The sequence below is a fragment of the Triticum aestivum genome, chromosome 2D (assembly GCF_018294505.1).
Source record: "Triticum aestivum cultivar Chinese Spring chromosome 2D, IWGSC CS RefSeq v2.1, whole genome shotgun sequence".
NCBI lineage: Eukaryota > Viridiplantae > Streptophyta > Magnoliopsida > Poales > Poaceae > Triticum > Triticum aestivum.
In genome coordinates this window covers 605045181-605064848 of record NC_057799.1, presented here as the reverse complement: position 1 = coordinate 605064848, position 19668 = coordinate 605045181, and the positions used below count along the sequence as shown (strand labels likewise).

Sequence of the window (19668 nt, the reverse complement as noted above, 5' to 3'; positions counted from 1 at the left end):
ATTAATTATATTATTCCTAGGTGGCATGTTAGCTCTACAAGTTGCAATTTGCTTGTGTTTGGTGTGAAGATGATGTTGGATATCCTTGCTATCTACCAACGGGAATTATTTCCAAATACTTCTTGTCTTATGACAATTGGTACTCACTTATGTGTGGTAGAAATTATTGATCATCTTTACATTGGCCTTTGCTCTTATTTGCCTTATCTCTTGCCTAGGTCTGTGTCAACTCCCATTGTTTTCCATACCACTTGTGGATCTTGTTAATTTATTGACCTTGTCTAGTGTTTTCTAGATATAGAGAAAGTTGTGATCCCACCTTGTGCATTATGTATTCAAATGCAAATTCTCTCTAATGCACTAGTCTTGGGGGAGCTATCCTATTTTCTATGAAATACTCATCTTGTGACCTTATCAAGTGTGTGTTTGTGGAAGGCAAGCCGTTTCTTTTTGGTACTTTGTGCCATCATGAAACTTTGTAGAGGGCTTGGTTTGTTTGGAACCATCCTCTCTTTTGGGAGTTTGACATCTTTCTTTTTGCATGTATCACTAGATATCTCATTCCTTGATGTATATTTCAATTGATATCCTCCAAGAGATGTTTTATTCATTTGGTATATTTTCTTCGCTTGGTATTTCTTTGTCGTTTGGTCTCGATTCTTGAAAGTCCTAAGCATGCATATTAACTTCATGTAGTTTCCTTGGCATGCTTTCTTTCTTTGACCCAATATATAGGGGAAACTCCACCAAGTCTCAAATTGGACGAGATGTGCATGGATTTCATTTACATATCTATATGCACATATTTATGTGGAGTTTGTCCTATGTATTGTTGGTTCTCTAACTCTTGGTCCCAATGAGTTTGGGTACCATTTTGTTTGTGTTGTTGTTCTAGGAACAATTGGAGATGCATTGGTCGCTCGGCACACTCACAAGGAAGGTGGTGTCACCATGTGCTTATTGGAGTCAAGCTAGGATGATCAATGATCTACCAGCTACCTTTAATTGGTATCTACTACATCCTTCCAATGATATCTCGGTAACAAGTATCTATTCATGCTTTCCTCTCTTGCATTCAACCTTGTGTAGGTTGCATCTTGACATGATATTCATTTCATATCTTGTGATACTTGTTTCCTTTCTCAAAGCATCCCAACGATGATCTCTTGTTGCTAGTTGTGATGTCTTTGATGGATGTGTGATTGGACTTCATTTATATACAATAAGACCATATCTAGCCAAGTGCTATGCTTTCAAGCAAATATCTTATTGGTATATTTATGACTTCCTTGTGCATATCTTGTTCCTTCGTGTTGTAACTATTTCAGGTGTACATCCTTCTTTGTAGATATATATCATCATGATTTCGTCTACCTAGAACCTTATACACTTGAGAGAAATTACATCTCTAGTTGATATCTTTCTTTCACGTCCACCTTGTCTTCTTATGTTATTTCTTTGCTGGCTCCGTGAAAGCATTTGCCTTGAGTGTGTGTCCTCTATCGTTGCATCTTGATGCACTCTTGTGTGGTGAAGATTTTTTTCCTCTGTCTTATCTTTACGAGGCTTTTGCCATCTTAATTGGTATCCCTCTTCTTGATGAGCCTCTCATCGTCTATCTTCACCACGGGTTGTCACAAGCATAGGTTCTCCATTTGCTTATTAGTAAGCTTGTGAACCCATTTGCTAGTTGTGCGTGGGAATGATAGGCCTTGCACCATGTGCCTCTTTCTTTCAAGACTTTATTGATGCTTGATGCTCATCCGTACATTAGTCTTCTCAAGTGCATTGCCTTGACTCACACACATCTTTTTGGTTGAGCCCATTCTTAAGTTGCCTCTTTTCATGTTGCTCAACCATGTGTTTGTTGCAAGTGCTAGGCTTTGTTTCCTATATGCTCACGTACACTTTTTGTGAGTTTATATTGATTTTGGGGGAGCTATGATCCTATTTTGTACACTTGGTATCCTAATGCAAATATTCGAAGGAGTGCACAAATCATGGGGAGCTTCACTAGTGTCTTTAGAACAATTCTTTGCTCTCTTGCATTTGTCGTGAGGTTCTATCATAATATCTTTTATTCTTGTGGCTCGTAGGATCATTGGTCTAGTTGGTTCAATTGGTATCTTTTGATAGCTTGCTTCAATTGGTATCTTTTGATAGCTTGATTGCTTGTTTCTCTCTTTGTTATGTCTTTGTGGAATGTCATTCTTTTGCAATCTTTGGGCCTCAATATAGTTTGTATTCCTCAAGTATTTACCGTTGGATATGTGTATTGCATTCCACTCTCTTGTGGAGAAATACACAACGTTTGGAGGAACACCTTTTATATTGGTCTCCTTGCTTTTCGCCCATTTTGGCAATCGATGCCAATGGGGGAGAAGTTTCAGAGAGTTTTGTGGAGAAGTCTTCAGAGTTTTCTCCTTGCTTTGGTTTTGTTCCTAAGCATTTGCATCTCATACGCATGCATTATTGGTTGTTGCATTGCATGGTGATGCATAATTCCTTATATAAACTCACTTGAAAGTGATTGTCATCAATTACCAAAATGGGGGAGATTGAAAGAACATGCGGTGCCCCCATGTTTGGTTTTGGTAATTGATGACAATCTCTATGGACTAATGGTTGCATTGAGTTATATTTGAAGGATTTGTCCATAGGCTTTTCTTGAAGTCCATGTGTTGGTTTCAAGGAGTTTATGAGTTGACCAAGGTGCTATTAAGGAATTATCCAAAGATCGGTCTTGTGAGTGTTGAGCTTATTGCAGGCATGTCTTGAAGAAGAAGATTGTGTGATCATTCATGTCTACCTTCAAGACATCATCCAAATGAAGAGAGTTGGAAAGATTCAACACACAAAGCGCACAAGATGTACCGAGGGATCAAGTGATCCCATGGTATGGTAAGCATTGTCCATTGCACTTTGTGTACTAACCCATGGTCTACGTGAGAGTTCTTTGTGGGGTTAGGTATGTTTCCATGGGCTGGCGTCAAGAGGAAGATATTATACAACCCATGGAGGATGACATCAAGTGGTGGTCGTCATCAAGTTTGCGGTGTGCAAGTTCAAGCGGAGCATCATGAAGAGATCAAGTGCTTGAAGCTTGCCGTCCATTGTGGTGACAATGGACTTGTGAAGATGTGCCGAAGAGTGGCTCACCCATAGTGGAGTATGGGGGAGCATCCACTAGTCTTCACCGAGCCAACGCAATCAAGAAAGGTGGTCCAGCTTGAGGGAGTCAAGATCGTCATCCAGCTCAAGTGGACTATGCGCAAGGCAAAGGTTTGCCCTTGATAGGTTTTCTATTTTACCGGTCTCATGGTAGTTGTGGGAGACCGGGTTATAGGATCGATTGCCGCACTATCAAGGGGGGCTATCGATGAGTAGCTTGATTGTATCGTTCGTAGAGAGCTCAAACCATTGCATCCTTGTATCATCTTTTTTGGTTCTTGTTTGGTTCTTCTCCTTGTGAGATTTGGAGCTTATGGTCATTTTCATGACAAGCTCGAGTTCATCGAAAACGGAGTTCACATGCATCTTCTATGATGTTTTCGATGTTGGAGGTTATGCCAGTTCTTCTCTGATGGAGTGTCGCTGTTTTGATGCTACTCGTCTTCCTCTATCCAACAAGCTTGAGTTTGCTCAATTCGGAGCTCATGTGCAGAAGTTATGGCAGTTCTGGTTTTCCTTGGAGTGTACTTGTTTTCGTGGGAATGGCATAAGGTTGGCGCCAGCGGTAGTACCGCTGGACCGGAGCGGCAGTACCGTGTATCGCCACAAGCCGTAGTACCGATGTCCCATAGCGGTAGTACCGCCCATGGCCATAAGCAGTAGTACAGCTCCGGTTCCACGCTGGTACCGCCTCGACTCAAGACGTGGTTTTCTCATGTCGGGTTCAGCGGCAGTAGTAGCAGCAGTAGGAGCGGTAGTACCGCTCGTGTGCAGTAGTACCGCGGCTACCACCGCCCCTAGTACCGCTGGGCCAAGCGGCAGTACCACTGCGGCCACCGGTAGTACCGCTGGCTCCACCAATCACTTTCTCCTCTATATGAGGGGAACCCTTTGGATCTAGATCTTGGAGTTCTTTGTGTTCTCTTCTTGTTCTTCCTCTCATTTTCCTCCTTAGCATTAGTTGCTTCGATGGGCCTAGTTGTTTCTTGTCATATGTCTTGCTATGACTTTGTTGTTTATCTTGCTTAGCATAAGTTGTTGGTGCACATAGGTGAGCCTAGTTGTTGTAGGTTTTGTGCTTGACAAATTAACCGTTAGGTTTATTCCGCATTTGTTCGAGCCTAAACCGTAATTATTTTAAAGCACCGATTCACCCCCCCCCCTCTAGGTGACATCCTCGATCTTTCAAAGGTCTACAAAGAACTACTCATGTATCATCGGAGAGGCACCAATGGAAGTGGTGAACCCCTCAGTGATGGTGTCTAGATTGGATCTGGTGGTTCTGGATTCTACGGCGGCTGGAATTGATTTTCGTCGACTCCCATAGTATTTTTGGAATATTGGGGTATTTATAGAGCAAAGAGGCGGTCCGCGGGGCACCCGAGGTGGGCACAACCCACCAGGGCGCTCCTGGGCCAAAGGAACAATTGTTCCACAGCTAGCCGATTCCCCCTGATGTCTTCAAGGTTTCCGTGGCCAGTGTCAAACCGGGCCACGAGATTTGGCTCCTCCGGTACAACTAGGGGGAGATGACGATGAGACCCCGCGGTGGCTTGGCGATTGCAAGAGGTGGGTCTTGTTGTGGCCAAAGAGTCTGCTTCGTCTGGAGGCGGCCGGGAGCACACCCACGACCACGCAGCCTCAGCAAGGTATGAACATCAACACCCCACCTACCCAATTAGTGTCTCCTATCGTGCCGGGTGATAGTGGACGGGGTGAGGAAGAGGCTCCATTAGTCGCTGATGACGTTGCTGCCGTCGAAGAAGCAATGCATGATATCAATGCCATAGATGAGGATGAGGATGACGATGACACTCTACATTATCTCAATGCTGGCGCCTATGATGACGGAGGATTGATGGCTCAGCAGTATGAGTACTCAGGGTTTGAGCGTCATGAGTCGGTGCCTGAATTGCCGCCTCCGGAGGCTGAACGTATTATAGACGACCTTCCAGTACCAAAGAAGCATAGGAAGAGAGCGAGAAAAGGCAACAATAAAGCTGTTGCTATGATCCAGCCGCCTCCGCAGCCTCGGGTTCAAGACCGTATACCTATCTCCGGTGCGGCGAAATACCATATCCCCGGTGAACCAATCCTACCTAAGGCAGCGGTAGAGGCCATACACGGTGATCTATGGAGACTTCATGATGATGTGCTGCGGAGAGAGAAAAGCCTAATCGCCTCGGAAAATTCAGGATACCCACTCTACGTGGTTAACGTGCCGCGGCAAAGGTTGTATGTCCACACATTCCCCGCGGAGAAGTTCTTCCTTCGATTCGATTACATCTTCGACATGTTTCACTTGAAAAAGCTGGATTTTATGTTTCTCCACCTTTTTGCCTTGTACATGAACTACATCATCGGGATTGAGCAGATACCTTATATCTGTGTCGCTGACCCCTACTTCATGTACGAGGGCTTCTTGCAGTCTGCGCAGAGCACCGTGAATACGCAAGGGACTACATCGTCGATTTCATGGTTGCCAATAAGGACAAGGAGACGATTCTCGTGCCTTATCATCCCATGTAAGTCATCCGCGCGGATATCCTTCCTTCGATTTCAATCATTCAATTGCATGGTGGAGGCTAATTAATTTGAGGTGTACTTATTTTCGGCAGCCACGGGCGTGCCGTCCTCATCATATCCTTTACCCCTATTCTCCCACGCTCTTTACTTGGACTCGTCGAAGAACATGAAGAAAAAGGATTACACCCACATCAAGTCTATTCTCGATAGTGCCATCTTTTTCTATGGCATACGGGGTGGAGAGATCAAGACCAAGAAGACAAGGAACGGCAGCCCGCCTTCGGCCATAACACCGACTTCTGCTGCATCCAACAACCGAGTGATACTCTTAGTGATGGATTCTATGTCATACACCAAATGATGGAGTATAGATGGGATCAACAGAACCTTCGCATGTCACCTACATCCGGCGATGCCCATATTCTGCAATGGGGAAAGAACGTAGGAGATATCCCAGATCATCGACTTCGAGCTGAATTCAATCACATCCAGCGCGAACTTGCCAAAATCATCATGAAGGAGGTCCTCGAAAAAACAGGGATGTTCTACGAGGAGGGGCAAATCTCGCGGGAAGACGTCCGAACACGCGTAGCTGCTCAGCGTCTCGACCTGAAGCCTTTCACTAAGCTCGGGGATTATCTCCCTGACTTGGATGGATGGCACGACATGTTGGAGTGATTGTCGATATATGACAATGTGTCCGTTTAGTCCATACTTTCTGAATGACGGAACTTTGAGTTATGCACGACGAAACTTTATTTGTGATGTAATTGAACCGTCCTCCTCAGCTAGCGAAGATTACTCTAGTTAGGGCATTTTGGGTACGATGAAATTTGTTATTTATGCTTATGATATGTTGCTTCTATTTTTGCCAAGTCTCTCTCTTTCTGTTGCTTAACTATATATGTTGCATATCATCGACTCATGTGACGATGCAGGTGCATAGATCATCGATGAAGAAGAAGTGCTACGCCAAGAGTATACGACGAGTGGCCGGAGTGTCAGGCCCAGGTGTATCGGTGTCCGGTTTCAGAGCGATAGCCGATAGTTAGTTTAGGTTCACGCTAGTGCGAGAGAGGGATACGAACCAATGCCTCAAGAAGTACTACATTATGTATGATGAGACATGTCATGTAACTTGTATAGATATATCGTGATTATGATGTGACGACATGATTTGTGTTGGATGATATGATGAGACTATTATGTGTATGATATGATGAGCATATTGCATGTTTATGATATGATTAGAATACTGTACAAAACCTATACAAAAACATCGCAAATATGCAGCAAAAAAGATATGAGAAAATATAGTAGTAGCGCTCTTTAGCGCTTGACAGGAAAACACTACTGGTATGGGAAGCACTACTGCTAAGTAGGTATAGCAGTAGCGCATGTCAACACGCGCTACTGCTAAACGTTAGCTGTAGCGCCTTATCAGTAGCGCGGGTACCCGCGCTACTGCTAGGCTTTTCCCTAGTAGTGGCGGAGGGCTTGCTGATGGCATTCGTGGCGTCAACCAAGTAGAGAGGTCATGCTTTCGGTCTTTTTTTCGAGGGATCGTTCAACTATGATACGAGGGACGCCAATTACGATTTGCACTGACTCGTCTACTTTCGCTGCACTACGGAGTCGGTAACGATCGTTGATCCAAACCTTATATGCATCTTCCTATTGTTCCTGGGTGATCGTAGGATGATTATTTTGTTTTCTACTACGTTTCCCCATAGGTATCTCTCCCGATGGTGCTAGGAGGCCTCGGATCCAGGATGGTTGGTTGAAGACTCGGCTTCGGATGAAAATCATATATTGAAGCCAGAACGGCGTCTACGTATGTCGTCTTCCTCCTTGGAGGTACCGACATGGAGCTCGTGCCCCATGGCTTGTGGTCTCTAAGTGAAAACATAAGATTTGGCTATGACGGATCGGGTGATGGTGTTGTCCTCGACATCACTTCCTGCTTCGAGGCGTCACCTTCGAGACCCGATGATGGTTTCTCCGATGGTGTGGACAGCTTGTTGGTGGTGCTTGGGTTTGTGGTGGTGCCGACTAGTCGTTTTTCTTTATTTTCTTTTTTGCTTGCCTTTTCGTGGTGCTTTCCTCCTTGAAGGTGTTCTTGTAATGCTTTTTCTTATCAATGAATTTGATAGCTCTCATGTCAACATTCCAAATATTGAGCTAATGCTTGTCGATTACGAGGTGCTCAAGTTCCGCTGTGACCTACCCTACTCAGTGGACTGTGAATGTTGAAAACTGAAATGTGTCATTAACAGCCCAAACAATAGTGAGCACCAGCATGTAGGAATAAATTGTCCACTGCGCAGCACTTACAGATGTTATACTTCAGTTTCCGCTAAACAAAAGGTGTTTAGAGCATCTCCAATAGATGATATAGATTTCAAAAAGAACTAACTTATACATATTCGAGGCCCAAAAACTCACCTCCAATAAATGATGTATATACAAAAAAAAACATCTCCGGCTTTCGAAGATGTAAAATGCAACACCTAGAGATGCAAATATACATCTCTGCTGTTGTGACACAGAACAAGATGCAAAAGAAAGGAGAAATTCATCTAGTTGGAACAAACGGTTACTACACAGGTCAAAATCGGATCAGTAGATAGCATTACACTGCATAAAAATCATAAATTTACACAAATCTCAATATATATAGAACCGTTTGATTTATTGGTTTACGCAAATCTCAAGCTGCAAAACCATAAGCCTTGTGACTACCAAATTGAGTACATACACAAATTACCATCGTAGCACACATGTTCATCTCTGTACACAGTACTACACACACAGATTACATGAATCGGATACAATATCAGTGACACAAATTACGTGGAGTAAAAGGCATAGCCCAGTTTGTTGATCCCTTCTTTTTCCCTTATGTGTCCTCGACTCCCTTCACATGTCATTTCACCCTCGTACGCATCGCCCCGGGGTCTTGAGGGCATCTATATGGAGTATATGCCTTTTAGAGAGGAGAAAAAAATGCAGCAGTTAGAAGTCTTATTAAAACATGTACTCTTATGCTTTGCGTCGAGCAACTCACCTGGCTCCATGAGTATCTCTAAGAGGCATCCACCAAAACGCACATCTGCAGAAGGCACGAAAGAAAATTGACTTCTAATTAGAACACATTTTTTTTGAAAGATCTAGTTACCGTAGCTTTTCATTGATTTAGCAGAAGACAAATTACAAACTTTTGATCAAGTGATCAGAATGCTTGTGTAGAAAACAGAAGGGTGGCATAGCACGCAGGCTCGCCCCCTAGATTGGCCTATGAAGTAATTCTCATGTGATCTCCCCTAAAGGGGTCGCTATGCCATTAGCCCCGGCTAATCTCCATTGCTCCATTTCTCTACAGCAAGCCTCGATCACGTCTTTTGCGTGTCTTCCCTCGGAAAGTGCAGCAGTTTCGCTCTTGCCAGGTGTGCCATGCCAACAGAGCCACCATGGTCTTGATTCCTTTCTTCACGCACGGGGGTGAAGCAGCGATGATGGCCGTGACTACCTCCGTTGTGGTCTTGCTGCGTGCCCAGGTCTCCGGCGATAACGCGCTGCAGCCGTTCCAGGTGGCTGCCTTTGACCAGATCACCTTGGAAACTGAGCATTTCCACAGAAGATGCACCGAGGACTACAAGCTTCTATTGCAGAGCTGGCAGAAATAGCTATTCTCCCAGCCACGCCTCTGTAGCCGGTTGTTGCACCAGAGACGGTCGTGATGGAGTAGCCATAGGTAGAACTTGATTTTCCCCGATGCCTAGATCCTCCATACCAGATGCTGCAGCTCGCCCCTGGGTTGTGCTTCAAATTGTATGTTGTAGGCTGCCCTCACCGTGTACTGACCGGCCACCCTCCAGGAGATTTCATCTTCGGTGGTGTCATTAAGCACAGCGTTGGCCTCGAGAATGCGGTGCAGGAGGGAGATAGCTTGAGGGATGATCGCCTCCGTGTTGTCGTGCCTCAGGCCAAGGATCCATCTGTCATCCTTTAGCGCCCCCGCCACCGTGTGGTTCTTCCTGATGAAGTGCTTGAACAGAGTCGGGAAGCTTTGGTGCAGTGACTAGTTACCGAGCCACGTGCAACTCCAAAAGAGGGCCTTCTTGCCGTTGCCGATGGTCACCGTGGTTGCAGCGGCAAAGAGAACATTGTCCTTGACATCACAAAGAGAGCTAGTCTGCTAGTGCCCACCCACGGCCTTTCCGGGTGTTTCCAGACGCCATCCAGAGTCAGCGCCGGGCGGAACCCTAGCCGCCGGGCGAGCTCCCTCCTCGCCAGATTTCCCTTTCCTCGCCTCCGCCAGCAGGCACCGCCGGGCAAAGCCCGCGCAGCATCGGCAGCGGCGGGGCACTCCGGTTCTCCCTCTCACGGTCCTCGGGCGTTGCGGGGCGTCCGCCCTGGGGGCGCGTGGTCGCCGTGGAGAGCTTGCGTTGGGGCAGCGCGACGAGTGTGTACGGCGCGCTGGAGCACGTGCGGTGCGGGGAAGCAGGCGTGGGGATCTGCCTCTCTTGGTGCGGCGGCGGTTGGCAGATCGGATCTCAGGGCGGCGACCTCGATCGGTGGCAAGCGGTCCGGCCTGCCTGGCGGGCGGCACCCGCGGGTGCAGACGGGGGGCCTTCCACGGCTGCGTGGGCGACGTGGAGGCGGCGGCACGCGGCGGCTCCTCGATGGCCGACCGGAGTTCCATGGGAGGCATCGTCTCCGACTCGATCTACTCCGGTTCGTGCTGGCTACGGTACTTAGCGACTGTGGTCGACACAAGTACTGCCTGGACGGATCTGTCGGGTGGGCATGGATCCAGGGGAAACTCCAGGCCGGCGTGGCAGCCGCACCAAAGTCGACGCCCTCGGCGCCTCCGTTCCTTTGTTTGGGCGACGGTGGCACTTTGGTGTCGTGTTCCTTCCTTAAGGCGTCGGCAGGGGACTGCTCGGGGTGCTGGAGTGCTGGTAGTTCAGAGTCGACGTGAAATGGCATGTAGGTGGAGCGGTGTGGCATCAACCGTAGCGTCGACGGTGGGTCTCGGTGGCATTGGTGCAGTGGAGACTCGGTGTCCGATGCGCGGAGATGGACTCGCGCAGGAGGAGGAAGTTGTCTGGCGTCATGGTGGTGTTGACGGTAGAGAGGCCTGGCAAGGTCTCGGTGCATCAGTTCTGCTATGAGGATGGACCGATGGAAGATGGTGGTGACGGCCCTTGCAGCGTGCTGCCCTCACTGGAAGTGTATCGGACCGGTGTGTGACCCAATCCAGGTAGTGGCTTGGATGGGACATCCGGCTTTAGATGTTAGGCTTTGGTGCGATGTCTGTTTGGTATTAGGCCCGGACATTCGGCACACCTTCATCAAGGGGATAGGAGTAGTAACAGCGTTGCCAAAATGATGGCTTCAGGCTTATTGATGTATCACCTTCTATGGTCTTTGTGAATAATTAATAATATGGCTGCATGCATCGTCCAGATGCAGAGGCCGGGGGTACATCCTCCTTTTCCAAAAAAATCAGAGCCAGTGCAGCCGCAGAGCACGCGCGAAGCGTTCCATGTCTGGGATGCCCAAGCCGCCGCGGTCGATTGGTGTGGTGATGGGCCGCCAATTGACCTTGCATTTCACTCCAGTGATTTTCTCGTTCTGCGCCCACAAGAATTGTCGTCGTGCCTTGTCAACCTCCTTCTAGAATTTCTTGGGGGCGCACAGCACTGGCAACGCGAACGCCGGCAACGCGGTGAGCATGCAACGTACCAGAACACGGTGCCTAGCGATCGACATCAGCCGCCCCTTCTAGCCCGCCAGCCTTGCGCCGATGTGGTTGAGGATGTACTGCAGATGGACGAGCCTAACTCTAGTGATGCAGACGGGCAGCCCTAAGTATCTAGTAGGGAACAAAACTAGATTTCCGCCGAAGTTTTGCACGACACGGCCAACATCAATGCCCTCGCAGCGTATGGCCACTATCAAGGATTTCTGCGGGTCTATTTCTTGCGCGTTGGTTTCACGAAGATTACTGCGTCGTCAGCGTAGAGCGTGACCCGGAGGCGTGCAGCTCTTGTCGGCAGTGGCGCAAGGGTGCCTGCATGCATGGCTGCTTCCAAGAGCCTATGGAGTGGATCGATCGCTGGGATGAAGAGTAAGGGGGATAGGGAATCGCCCTGTCTCGGCCCCTGATGAGAGATGCACTGTCCTGGGTCTCCGTTGAGCATGCACGAAGAGGATGAAGATGCAAGCAACAGAGCAACCCAGTCCCTCTAACGGGCTGGGAAGTCCATCTGCTGCATTAGCTCTATGATGTACTCCCAGGAGACGAAGTCGAAGGCCCTTGCAATGTCCAGTTTCAGCAAAAGTGTCTGCACTTTCCTCCTCTGAAAACTTCTGACGGAGTTCTGAACATATGTGAAACTGTCATGGATCCCTTTGCGCTTCTGAAAAGCACTTTGAGCTGGAGATGTGATTTGATCAAGCACGCCGGCGAGCCTAATTGAGAGGACCTTAGCAATCAATTTTGCCATCGAGTGAATGAGATTGATGGGCCGGAAGTCATTCATCTGTACTGCCCCATTTTTCTTTGGCAGTAATATGATGAGGGTGTGATTGAGCGCAGCAAAATCGCACCTGGCCACCTGGTAGAAATTGCCGAACACGGCCATCACATCAGCCATGATGGTTTGGCATGATGCTCTGAAGAATGTTCCGTTGAATCCGTGTGGTCCTGGCGCCTTCTTCGCCGACGATGCATAGATGGCCGCCCAAACCACCTCTTCAGTGAACGGGTTGTCGAGGCCCCCTCCCCCGATGGCAGGACTAGCAGCCCGATCGCCTCCCAATTGATCGATCGGGCTCTGCTTTTCTTCTGACCCAGCAACGAGAAGAAGTGGTCGTTTATGATCGCGGCCTTATCGTTGTGATTTGTTGCCTGAGTGCCAGCGGCATGTATGCAATGGATGAAAGTCTTCCTGCGCCTAGAGTTTAGCTTCGCCTGAAAAAAGACCGTCTTCGCGTCGCCGGCCTTGAGCCAGTTAGAACACAATTGAGATGTGAGCTCAAACGATAGAACTTGCAACTGTTATCCTATCTCCCTCTGTAAACTAATATAAAAATGTTTAGATCACTATCTCTTATATTAGTTTACGGTGGTGGGAGTACTAAAAAAGTTCACCCCCATTTGATTTACTCAACATGCAGCGTACACACGTCAGCATCCAGCCATGTCACATCTGCTCCCCTCTCTCTGTCTCAGTCCCACCCAACGGCATAGCAACACCTACTCTTCCTTCTGATGCAGCCTTCTGGATCCCTAATTTGGCTTCCTCGTTTATTGATTGCTTGCAATCGCCACAACACCATTGAGTGAGCATCATAGAATCCTCAAGGGGTGAAGTAGAAGTTCTTCGAACCTTGATTGTATGTGTTCGTGCGCACTCAAATAGAGCATTTGGCCCTGTGAGCTTTGACTACGAAATCATGCGTTCCCACCACCTCAGGTCTGACCAAATCTTTTCCCTGAAAGAAAACAAAAATTTGTTCCCAATCATTCCACACGGCCCACGCCCCTGGTCAGACCCAGAGAAGCTCCCTCGCAATTTTTCTACTCTGGATCCTCCTCCCGCTGCCGGCCTCCCTCGCCGGTGGCCAGAGCCACTTTCCCATCCTGTTCCTCGGCTCCGGGTACTCCTCGCAGCGGAGGCACCAGACGCGGCCACCGCGATTCATCTCCCTGAACCAATTTAATCTGAGACTGGATTTTTAGAACCCGGGTGCCTAGGCACCCTCTTATCACTACCGCTGGTCCAGAATCTTGCGCATAGAGATCTACGCCCCGCTCTGTAGAAATGGAATTCATTAGCACATCCGGTGCTTCACTAAGCGTGTGATGGTGGGCAGCATACTCACTGTTCATCAATGCAGGAAAAAGGGCCTGACCGCTACGTCCTATCACACATGACTACATGCACGCAATACAGACTTTTCTGTTTGACTCAGACACACAAATCAATGCAGCACACTCTCTCGTAGCTTTTGGATGCAAGACACACGAGATTCTCCCTCATAACCTGCTCTCTCTCTGACCTTTCTCCATGTCTGTATATTTTTATCGCGGGTGGAGACTAGTAAATAGGGAATCTATACCTCATATGAACAGTGATACGCTACGGACGAATTTTGCTAACTGTGACGAAGGAAGGAGAGGAGGTAGAAATTTGATATAAAAACCGAAGCTGATGTGAGAGCCCTAAGGCAGCGTTTGTTGGACCCACTAAGGGACACCATGATACTCCCGCATGCCTCATGTCTTGTCCTTTCACCAGTACTTACATCACATGCACACAAAAACATAAACAGTATAGCATGGCCTGAGCTCCTAGCATGCCTCGCTGCTGTCCGTGACATGCAGCCAGAGTAGGTCTGTCTCCTGCAGCCTAGGTACAACCCCGTTCTAGTCTGAAAATCACATGCTTAATTAACATCACAGTGCAAGTGGGCTACTGCTCTCTAGGCTTCAGCACGAATCTTTAAATGACCGGACGCACCAAATAAAAGGGTGCCTAGACACCCGGGTGCTATGGCACCTTTCCGCTCGACCGATTCATCTCCCTGAACCAATAAAATTTCCACCGATTCCTTCAAAAATCAATCTCTAGGGGGAGCAAAACAGCACTTCCGATCTCCATCAATTCTTCTCATCTTCCCCCCCCTCTCTCTCTCTCTCTCCATACTGCAGCGCCACCGTCCAAGCCTTCACGGGTCATCGCAGCGGGACACCCGCACTGCTGCCGGCTCGGAGCCTGGCCGTCGACCGGACGACAGCACGTGCCACCACCGCAATCCTGGTCCAACGTCATCCGCGCCAGAGGTGAGTGCTCTCCTTGAGGCCTGTTCGGCATCCCTCCGACTCCACGCTCTCGCTCCTGGAGTTGGCGGAGCTGAAGGTAAAAAGTACGGAGCGGGGGAACAGGTGCTCTGCAGATCCTTGAATTTCAGGGAGCAGTTGACTGCCGAATAGCCCCTTGGTCTCAATCTCCTCAGATATGTTTTTTTTATTTTTTGAATATTGATTTGACGCTCAGATTTGTGTGTGGTAGATAAGCCTCTTTTAGAACGAAGCTTTGTCCTGTATCACTACTGGATTGTTCTTTTAGTGCTATAACAATCCTAGCCTAAAAGTTCTTTTTCCTCTCCGAGAGGCTCAGGTATGGCCTATTCTCATTGTCCTTCAGTTTAATTGGTCTATGCTTGCTGGTAGATTAAATAAGATGTAGTAAAATGGACTATATATACGTGTACTCCGGAACCATCACATTTTGTATACCCTGGTTATTTTTTGCTTAGTAAGTGGATCAAGGTGGAGAATGCAAGCTAATTCCTGCCGCATTAAGATTGTAAGGCTTGCTAGTCAATATGAAATTTATTTGTTTCTTGCTCTGATGCACTTTAATATCACTTTAATAAACAACAAAATTATATTATCTCGAATTATTAAATCGCATTGAAATATATGTTACGTGTCTTCATGTTGGTGATGCATTGTAATTTATGCAAATTTGGAGATACTATGCAATATATTAATTTATCTTACTTTTAGTATCATTCAAAGGTTCAATAACCATATTTTATATTTCCTTTCATAGGTTTTACTATTTCTCGCTCATAAATCGTCCTTCAATACATAACTACAAATTCCCGCAGCAACGTGCGGGGTATTATCTGTTTTCCAAACAAACATGGCAGGGACAGAGGGAAACTCCAATTTACTCTAAACAGAAGCTCTTTTGTCGTTGTAAATACAAAACACCTTGCTTTCTGAAAGCAAAAAGGACTCAAACTAAAACACCAAAGAATAGAAGGCGAGTGGGGAGGGGCATAGCTAACTGACCTTGCATCCCTTCTTTTTCAGTTCTTTCCATGTGTTGTCAAATTTAAGCCGCCAGCGGTTAGTTTCCAACTTCTTCAAGCATTGCAGGTTCAGCAGATCCTGGGGGAGCTTGTGCATCCCGCAACTCAGAAGGTTCAGGTTGGAGAGCCTTGGCATTGCCCCCACCTCTATCGTCCACTCGGTACTAAAGAAATGAAGTTCCAGATTTTGCAGCTGAGGGAATCCTTGGGCAGAGCAGTGCATAGTCGGGCCCCCATAATTCCATAGATGCAACACCACAAGACATGGAAGCTTCTCTAGGAGTGGCATCGGGTCTTGTTTAATGATTCCACAAGATCCAGAATCAAGGTAAAGGTGCCTTAGGGTAGGGATAGCCCATGCGGTGATTGGTAAACTTCTGCCAAGAGATGTGCCCCTCAGATCTAAAGTTTGCAAGTAAAGGAGTTGTCCAATAGAAGAAGGAAGTGTAACAGTGTGACAATTTCTCAACCTAAGGTATCTTAGGTGAATGCACCCAGGAATTAACATCAAATTCTTGAGGCTTGAATTTTCTATGTAAAGAACTCTCAGGAACCTTAGCTTCGGAAGGAACACTTCTGAAAGTCCAAAACCAATCCATGTTCGGAGATTAGGTGTTGACTGGAGAATCCGATCATCATAGAAATTATGAAAACAAGAACGATAGGACGTCATGGTATCAGAAGATGATGCACCAGCTTGGCCTACAATTGTTTGAGCGGCATACATGGTTAAGCAAAAGGCCAAATATTGAGATTGTCAAAAAATTAGTAAATATGTAGAGGGGAGGAACATCTCAAAAAAGGGAGGAGAAAAGGCAGCCTGACCTGTAGTTTTATCAATGATATGGAGAAAACCATCTCTTCTTGCTTCTTCTATACACCAATCACGTAGAACATCATGAATCCTTATTGTTTGGATTGACATACAATTGGCTGCTACTCCAAACTCAAATTGCACCAAGTTTCTTTGAGCCAAATCGGTAACATACCTCTGTGCCATTTCTTCCATTGTATGCCTTGCTATATGTGGAATGAAGCATTCAGCTATCCAAAGTTCAATCAGATCTGCCACAGTTATAGGATAATCCTCCGGGAAGGAAGCAACATAGAGGAAACATGACTTGCGCCTCTTATTTGACAAGTCATTATAACTCCGAGCTAGTATGTGTCCAACCACCTCTACTTCTTCTATGGATGTCCAACCCAAAAGTAAATCTGACCATGCCTCTACATTTAGATTCTTCGATAGATACCCCCCAAGAACTGCAAGTGCAAGTGGCAGGCCAGCACACTTCCTTGCAAGTTTTCTCCCTATTTCTTCAAACTTATCAGGATTACATATCATGTACGTTCTGTATGATGGTAAAGCTTTGCTTTTAAAAAGCTCCCAAGATTTCTCTTCATCCATGAGCTTTACATCACAAACATAAGTTGGCATTTCAATATGATGCGCAACATCTTTTTTCCGTGTGGTTAACAGTACTCTACTGCCATTATTTGTATCTGGAAAGACTTTAGCTGCTCTATTTATTTGCTCCCAAGTGTCTGCCTCCCACACATCATCAAGAACCAACAAGTATCTTCTTTGTAATAGAAAGTCATGGATCTTCTTCCCGATCTCATTCTCCTGGATTTGATCAGTTGCCTTGCTTAATTCATAACTGGCCCCCGTTATTTGTTTCAGAATATCATTTAGTAGATCAATGCCCTTGAACTTTTGGGATACAGTCACCCAAGCAAATTCATTAAAGTATTCTTTAACTCTAGGTGAATTGTACACTTTTCTAGCGAGTGTAGTCTTTCCTGCTCCACCCATGGCTACCAATGAGACAACACTAAGTTTTTCATTCTTTTGGTCAACTAGCTTTTCCACTATTTCTTTGCACTCATCCTCAAAACCAACAACAACATCATCTACAAAATTCTGCGGGATAAGCACATTATCCTCAATATCCTCTGACTCATCGATGCTGAGGTTGGCAATATTTAAATTAAACATGCTATTCTCAATTGCACTGATTTTACGCCTTACACCAGGAATTTGAACATCAACCTTATGAAGGGCAACAAACTTTCTCGGCAAACGAGCATACCTTGAGATGGCACCCATAAAACCCTTCTTCAGCCTGCTTCGCATCTTCACGTACTCTGCAGCTTCAATAATGTTCTCGGCTTCATATGATGCATCTCTGAGCTGCCTGACGCAGACAGCCATGCTCGCGTTGCCAGACCTCATCTTCTTGTCGGCGTCTTTCAGAAAGCCCTGCAGCCTCTCTAGCTCCTCCTTCAAGAACTCCACTTCACCGGTGACTGAACAAAGTAGCGATGACTCCCTGACGACCAGATTACCAATTCTTCCCACCACAGCAGAAACTGCAGATTCTGCCATGGCTCTGGTTTGGCTCTCCTTGAGACGGAGCAGGCTCGAGGTCTCCCCTAATGACGGCCAGGAGCTAATGAAACTATGGAAGTATTAATGGATTGGACTATTATTGAACGCGGCTGGGGTGGTTGATCACTCTATTTAAGAAAAGGGTGGGTCAGCAACACTGCGTGTCATCAAGAAATACATAATGCAGGACATGGAGTAACACGCTTCTGCATTGTTGTCCCTGTCAGCTTGAGGTCTCCTCTAATGAAGGTCAATAGCTACTGAAAGTAACAATGAATTGGATTATTGGAGAGGCCGCAATTACGGTGATTGGTCACTCTATTTTATGAAAAGAGCGGGTCACCAACACTGCATGTCATCAAGAAATATAAAATGCAGGACGTGAAGTAACACGTTTCTGCGTCATTGTCCCCGTCAGATTGTTGAATAAAAGAGGCTATGTGCTTATTTAGTCTACCCTATACCCATTTTTCTATTACAAATGCAAGGAAACAATGTTCGTGAGCATAAAAGGTTGGTACCATGTACTTGAAGAAAAAGAACCCATTACTGTGATTCTAGCTCGATCTGGAACAATAGGACAAGTAACCAATAGGACAAATAAGGCTGAATTTCATGGATATTTATCTGGTATAAAACTAGTGGAAAACATTGAAGCATGTTTGACAGTAGGACAGAATGACCTTCTCGTGTACCGTCAGCGCCCGGCCGGCCTACCGAGGCCATCTTCAGATCACGGGCGTGACGGGTTGGGCGGACAGATCCACCGTGCCGCATTTCCTCCTGAGAAAAGCTTCGTCTCCGGCACACTGCCGAGTGCCGACGAGGTGATGGCACGATGTCGATGGCCAAACAGACATGCACCACTGTAGGAGGGCGACCGCACTCGCACTTCAGCTGTACCATACCACCTGCAACCCCACCGGCGACCCACGGAGCCCCGTGGCGGATACATGCTCTACGAATTGCGTCCTGTCCCATCTCCCCTCTTGGACTGCATCCACTCCGACCATCCTCTCTTCTCTCTGCGCTGCCTCCTCTTAGATCAATCTTGGCGTCTGGCCTGGCAGCCGTGAGGCTGGGCGGCCTCACCGGGGCCTGGGAATGGCGTGGCAAGAGGAGAGAGAGGCGGCGCTCGACGGGCCGATGTCGCGGTTCCCGTGGAGCCGCCGATCTCTGCCTCTCCGGCCGAGCAGGGGCACGACGCAGTCGCATTCTTCGAGAGATTCGGCAGCGGGTAAGAGCATCTCTAGCAGACCCCGTATAACGCGCCAACCCGCATAATTTCGATGAGTATACGGGCTCGGACCCATTTTCTAGTTAGAACAGAACCCGTATACTCGTCCGGCCCGTAATTTTTTTACCACGGCCCGCAAAACTTACCCTCGAAGCCGTATAACTACGGGTTTGCGGGACAGGTCGAAACCCTATCTCCTCGCCGCCGCCCGCCGCCGCGTTTCCCCGCGATTCCCCACTCCCTCCGTCGCATTTCATGCCGCCGGTGAGCCCAGTTCCGCCCCAGCCGCCATGTGGGGCGGTAGAGCTCCGGCCACAGCTCCGGCAGGGGCGACGACCCCGAGCGCGAGCAGTGTGTCCGTGCGGACAGCGCGAGGAAGCGCGCGGCCAGGAAGTGGACCAACCAAGGCCTCCAGCTGCCGACAAGGCTCCTCCGTCACGAGACG

At 47.4% G+C, this 19668-nt stretch overlaps 1 protein-coding gene across 1 annotated transcript; it reads right to left on the bottom strand.

Annotated features, from left to right (window-relative positions):
• Positions 1-8432: 8432 nt before the first annotated feature.
• LOC123050344 (putative disease resistance protein At1g50180) lies at positions 8433-18029 on the bottom strand. The gene is made up of 4 exons (XM_044473155.1): positions 16420-18029; positions 15575-16296; positions 8765-8809; positions 8433-8683 (listed from the first exon to the last, which is right to left on the bottom strand). Exons 1-3 carry the CDS (start codon positions 17981-17983, stop codon positions 8783-8785), a joined length of 2313 nt encoding a protein of 770 aa, XP_044329090.1. The 5' UTR covers positions 17984-18029; the 3' UTR covers positions 8433-8683; positions 8765-8782.
• Between the last annotated feature and the right edge of the window lie 1639 nt (positions 18030-19668).

Coding starts and splice junctions, on each gene's coding strand:
- LOC123050344 (XM_044473155.1), bottom strand. CDS start 17,983: ATGGCAGAATCTGCAGTTTCTGCTGTGGTGGGAAGAATTGGTAATCTG. Junction 16,297..16,419: donor TATCATTGATAAAACTACAG/GTCAGGCTGCCT, acceptor AAACAATTGTAG/GCCAAGCTGGTGCATCATCT. Junction 8,810..15,574: donor TGAAAAAGAAGGGATGCAAG/GTCAGTTAGCTA, acceptor TGCCTTCTGCAG/ATGTGCGTTTTGGTGGATGC.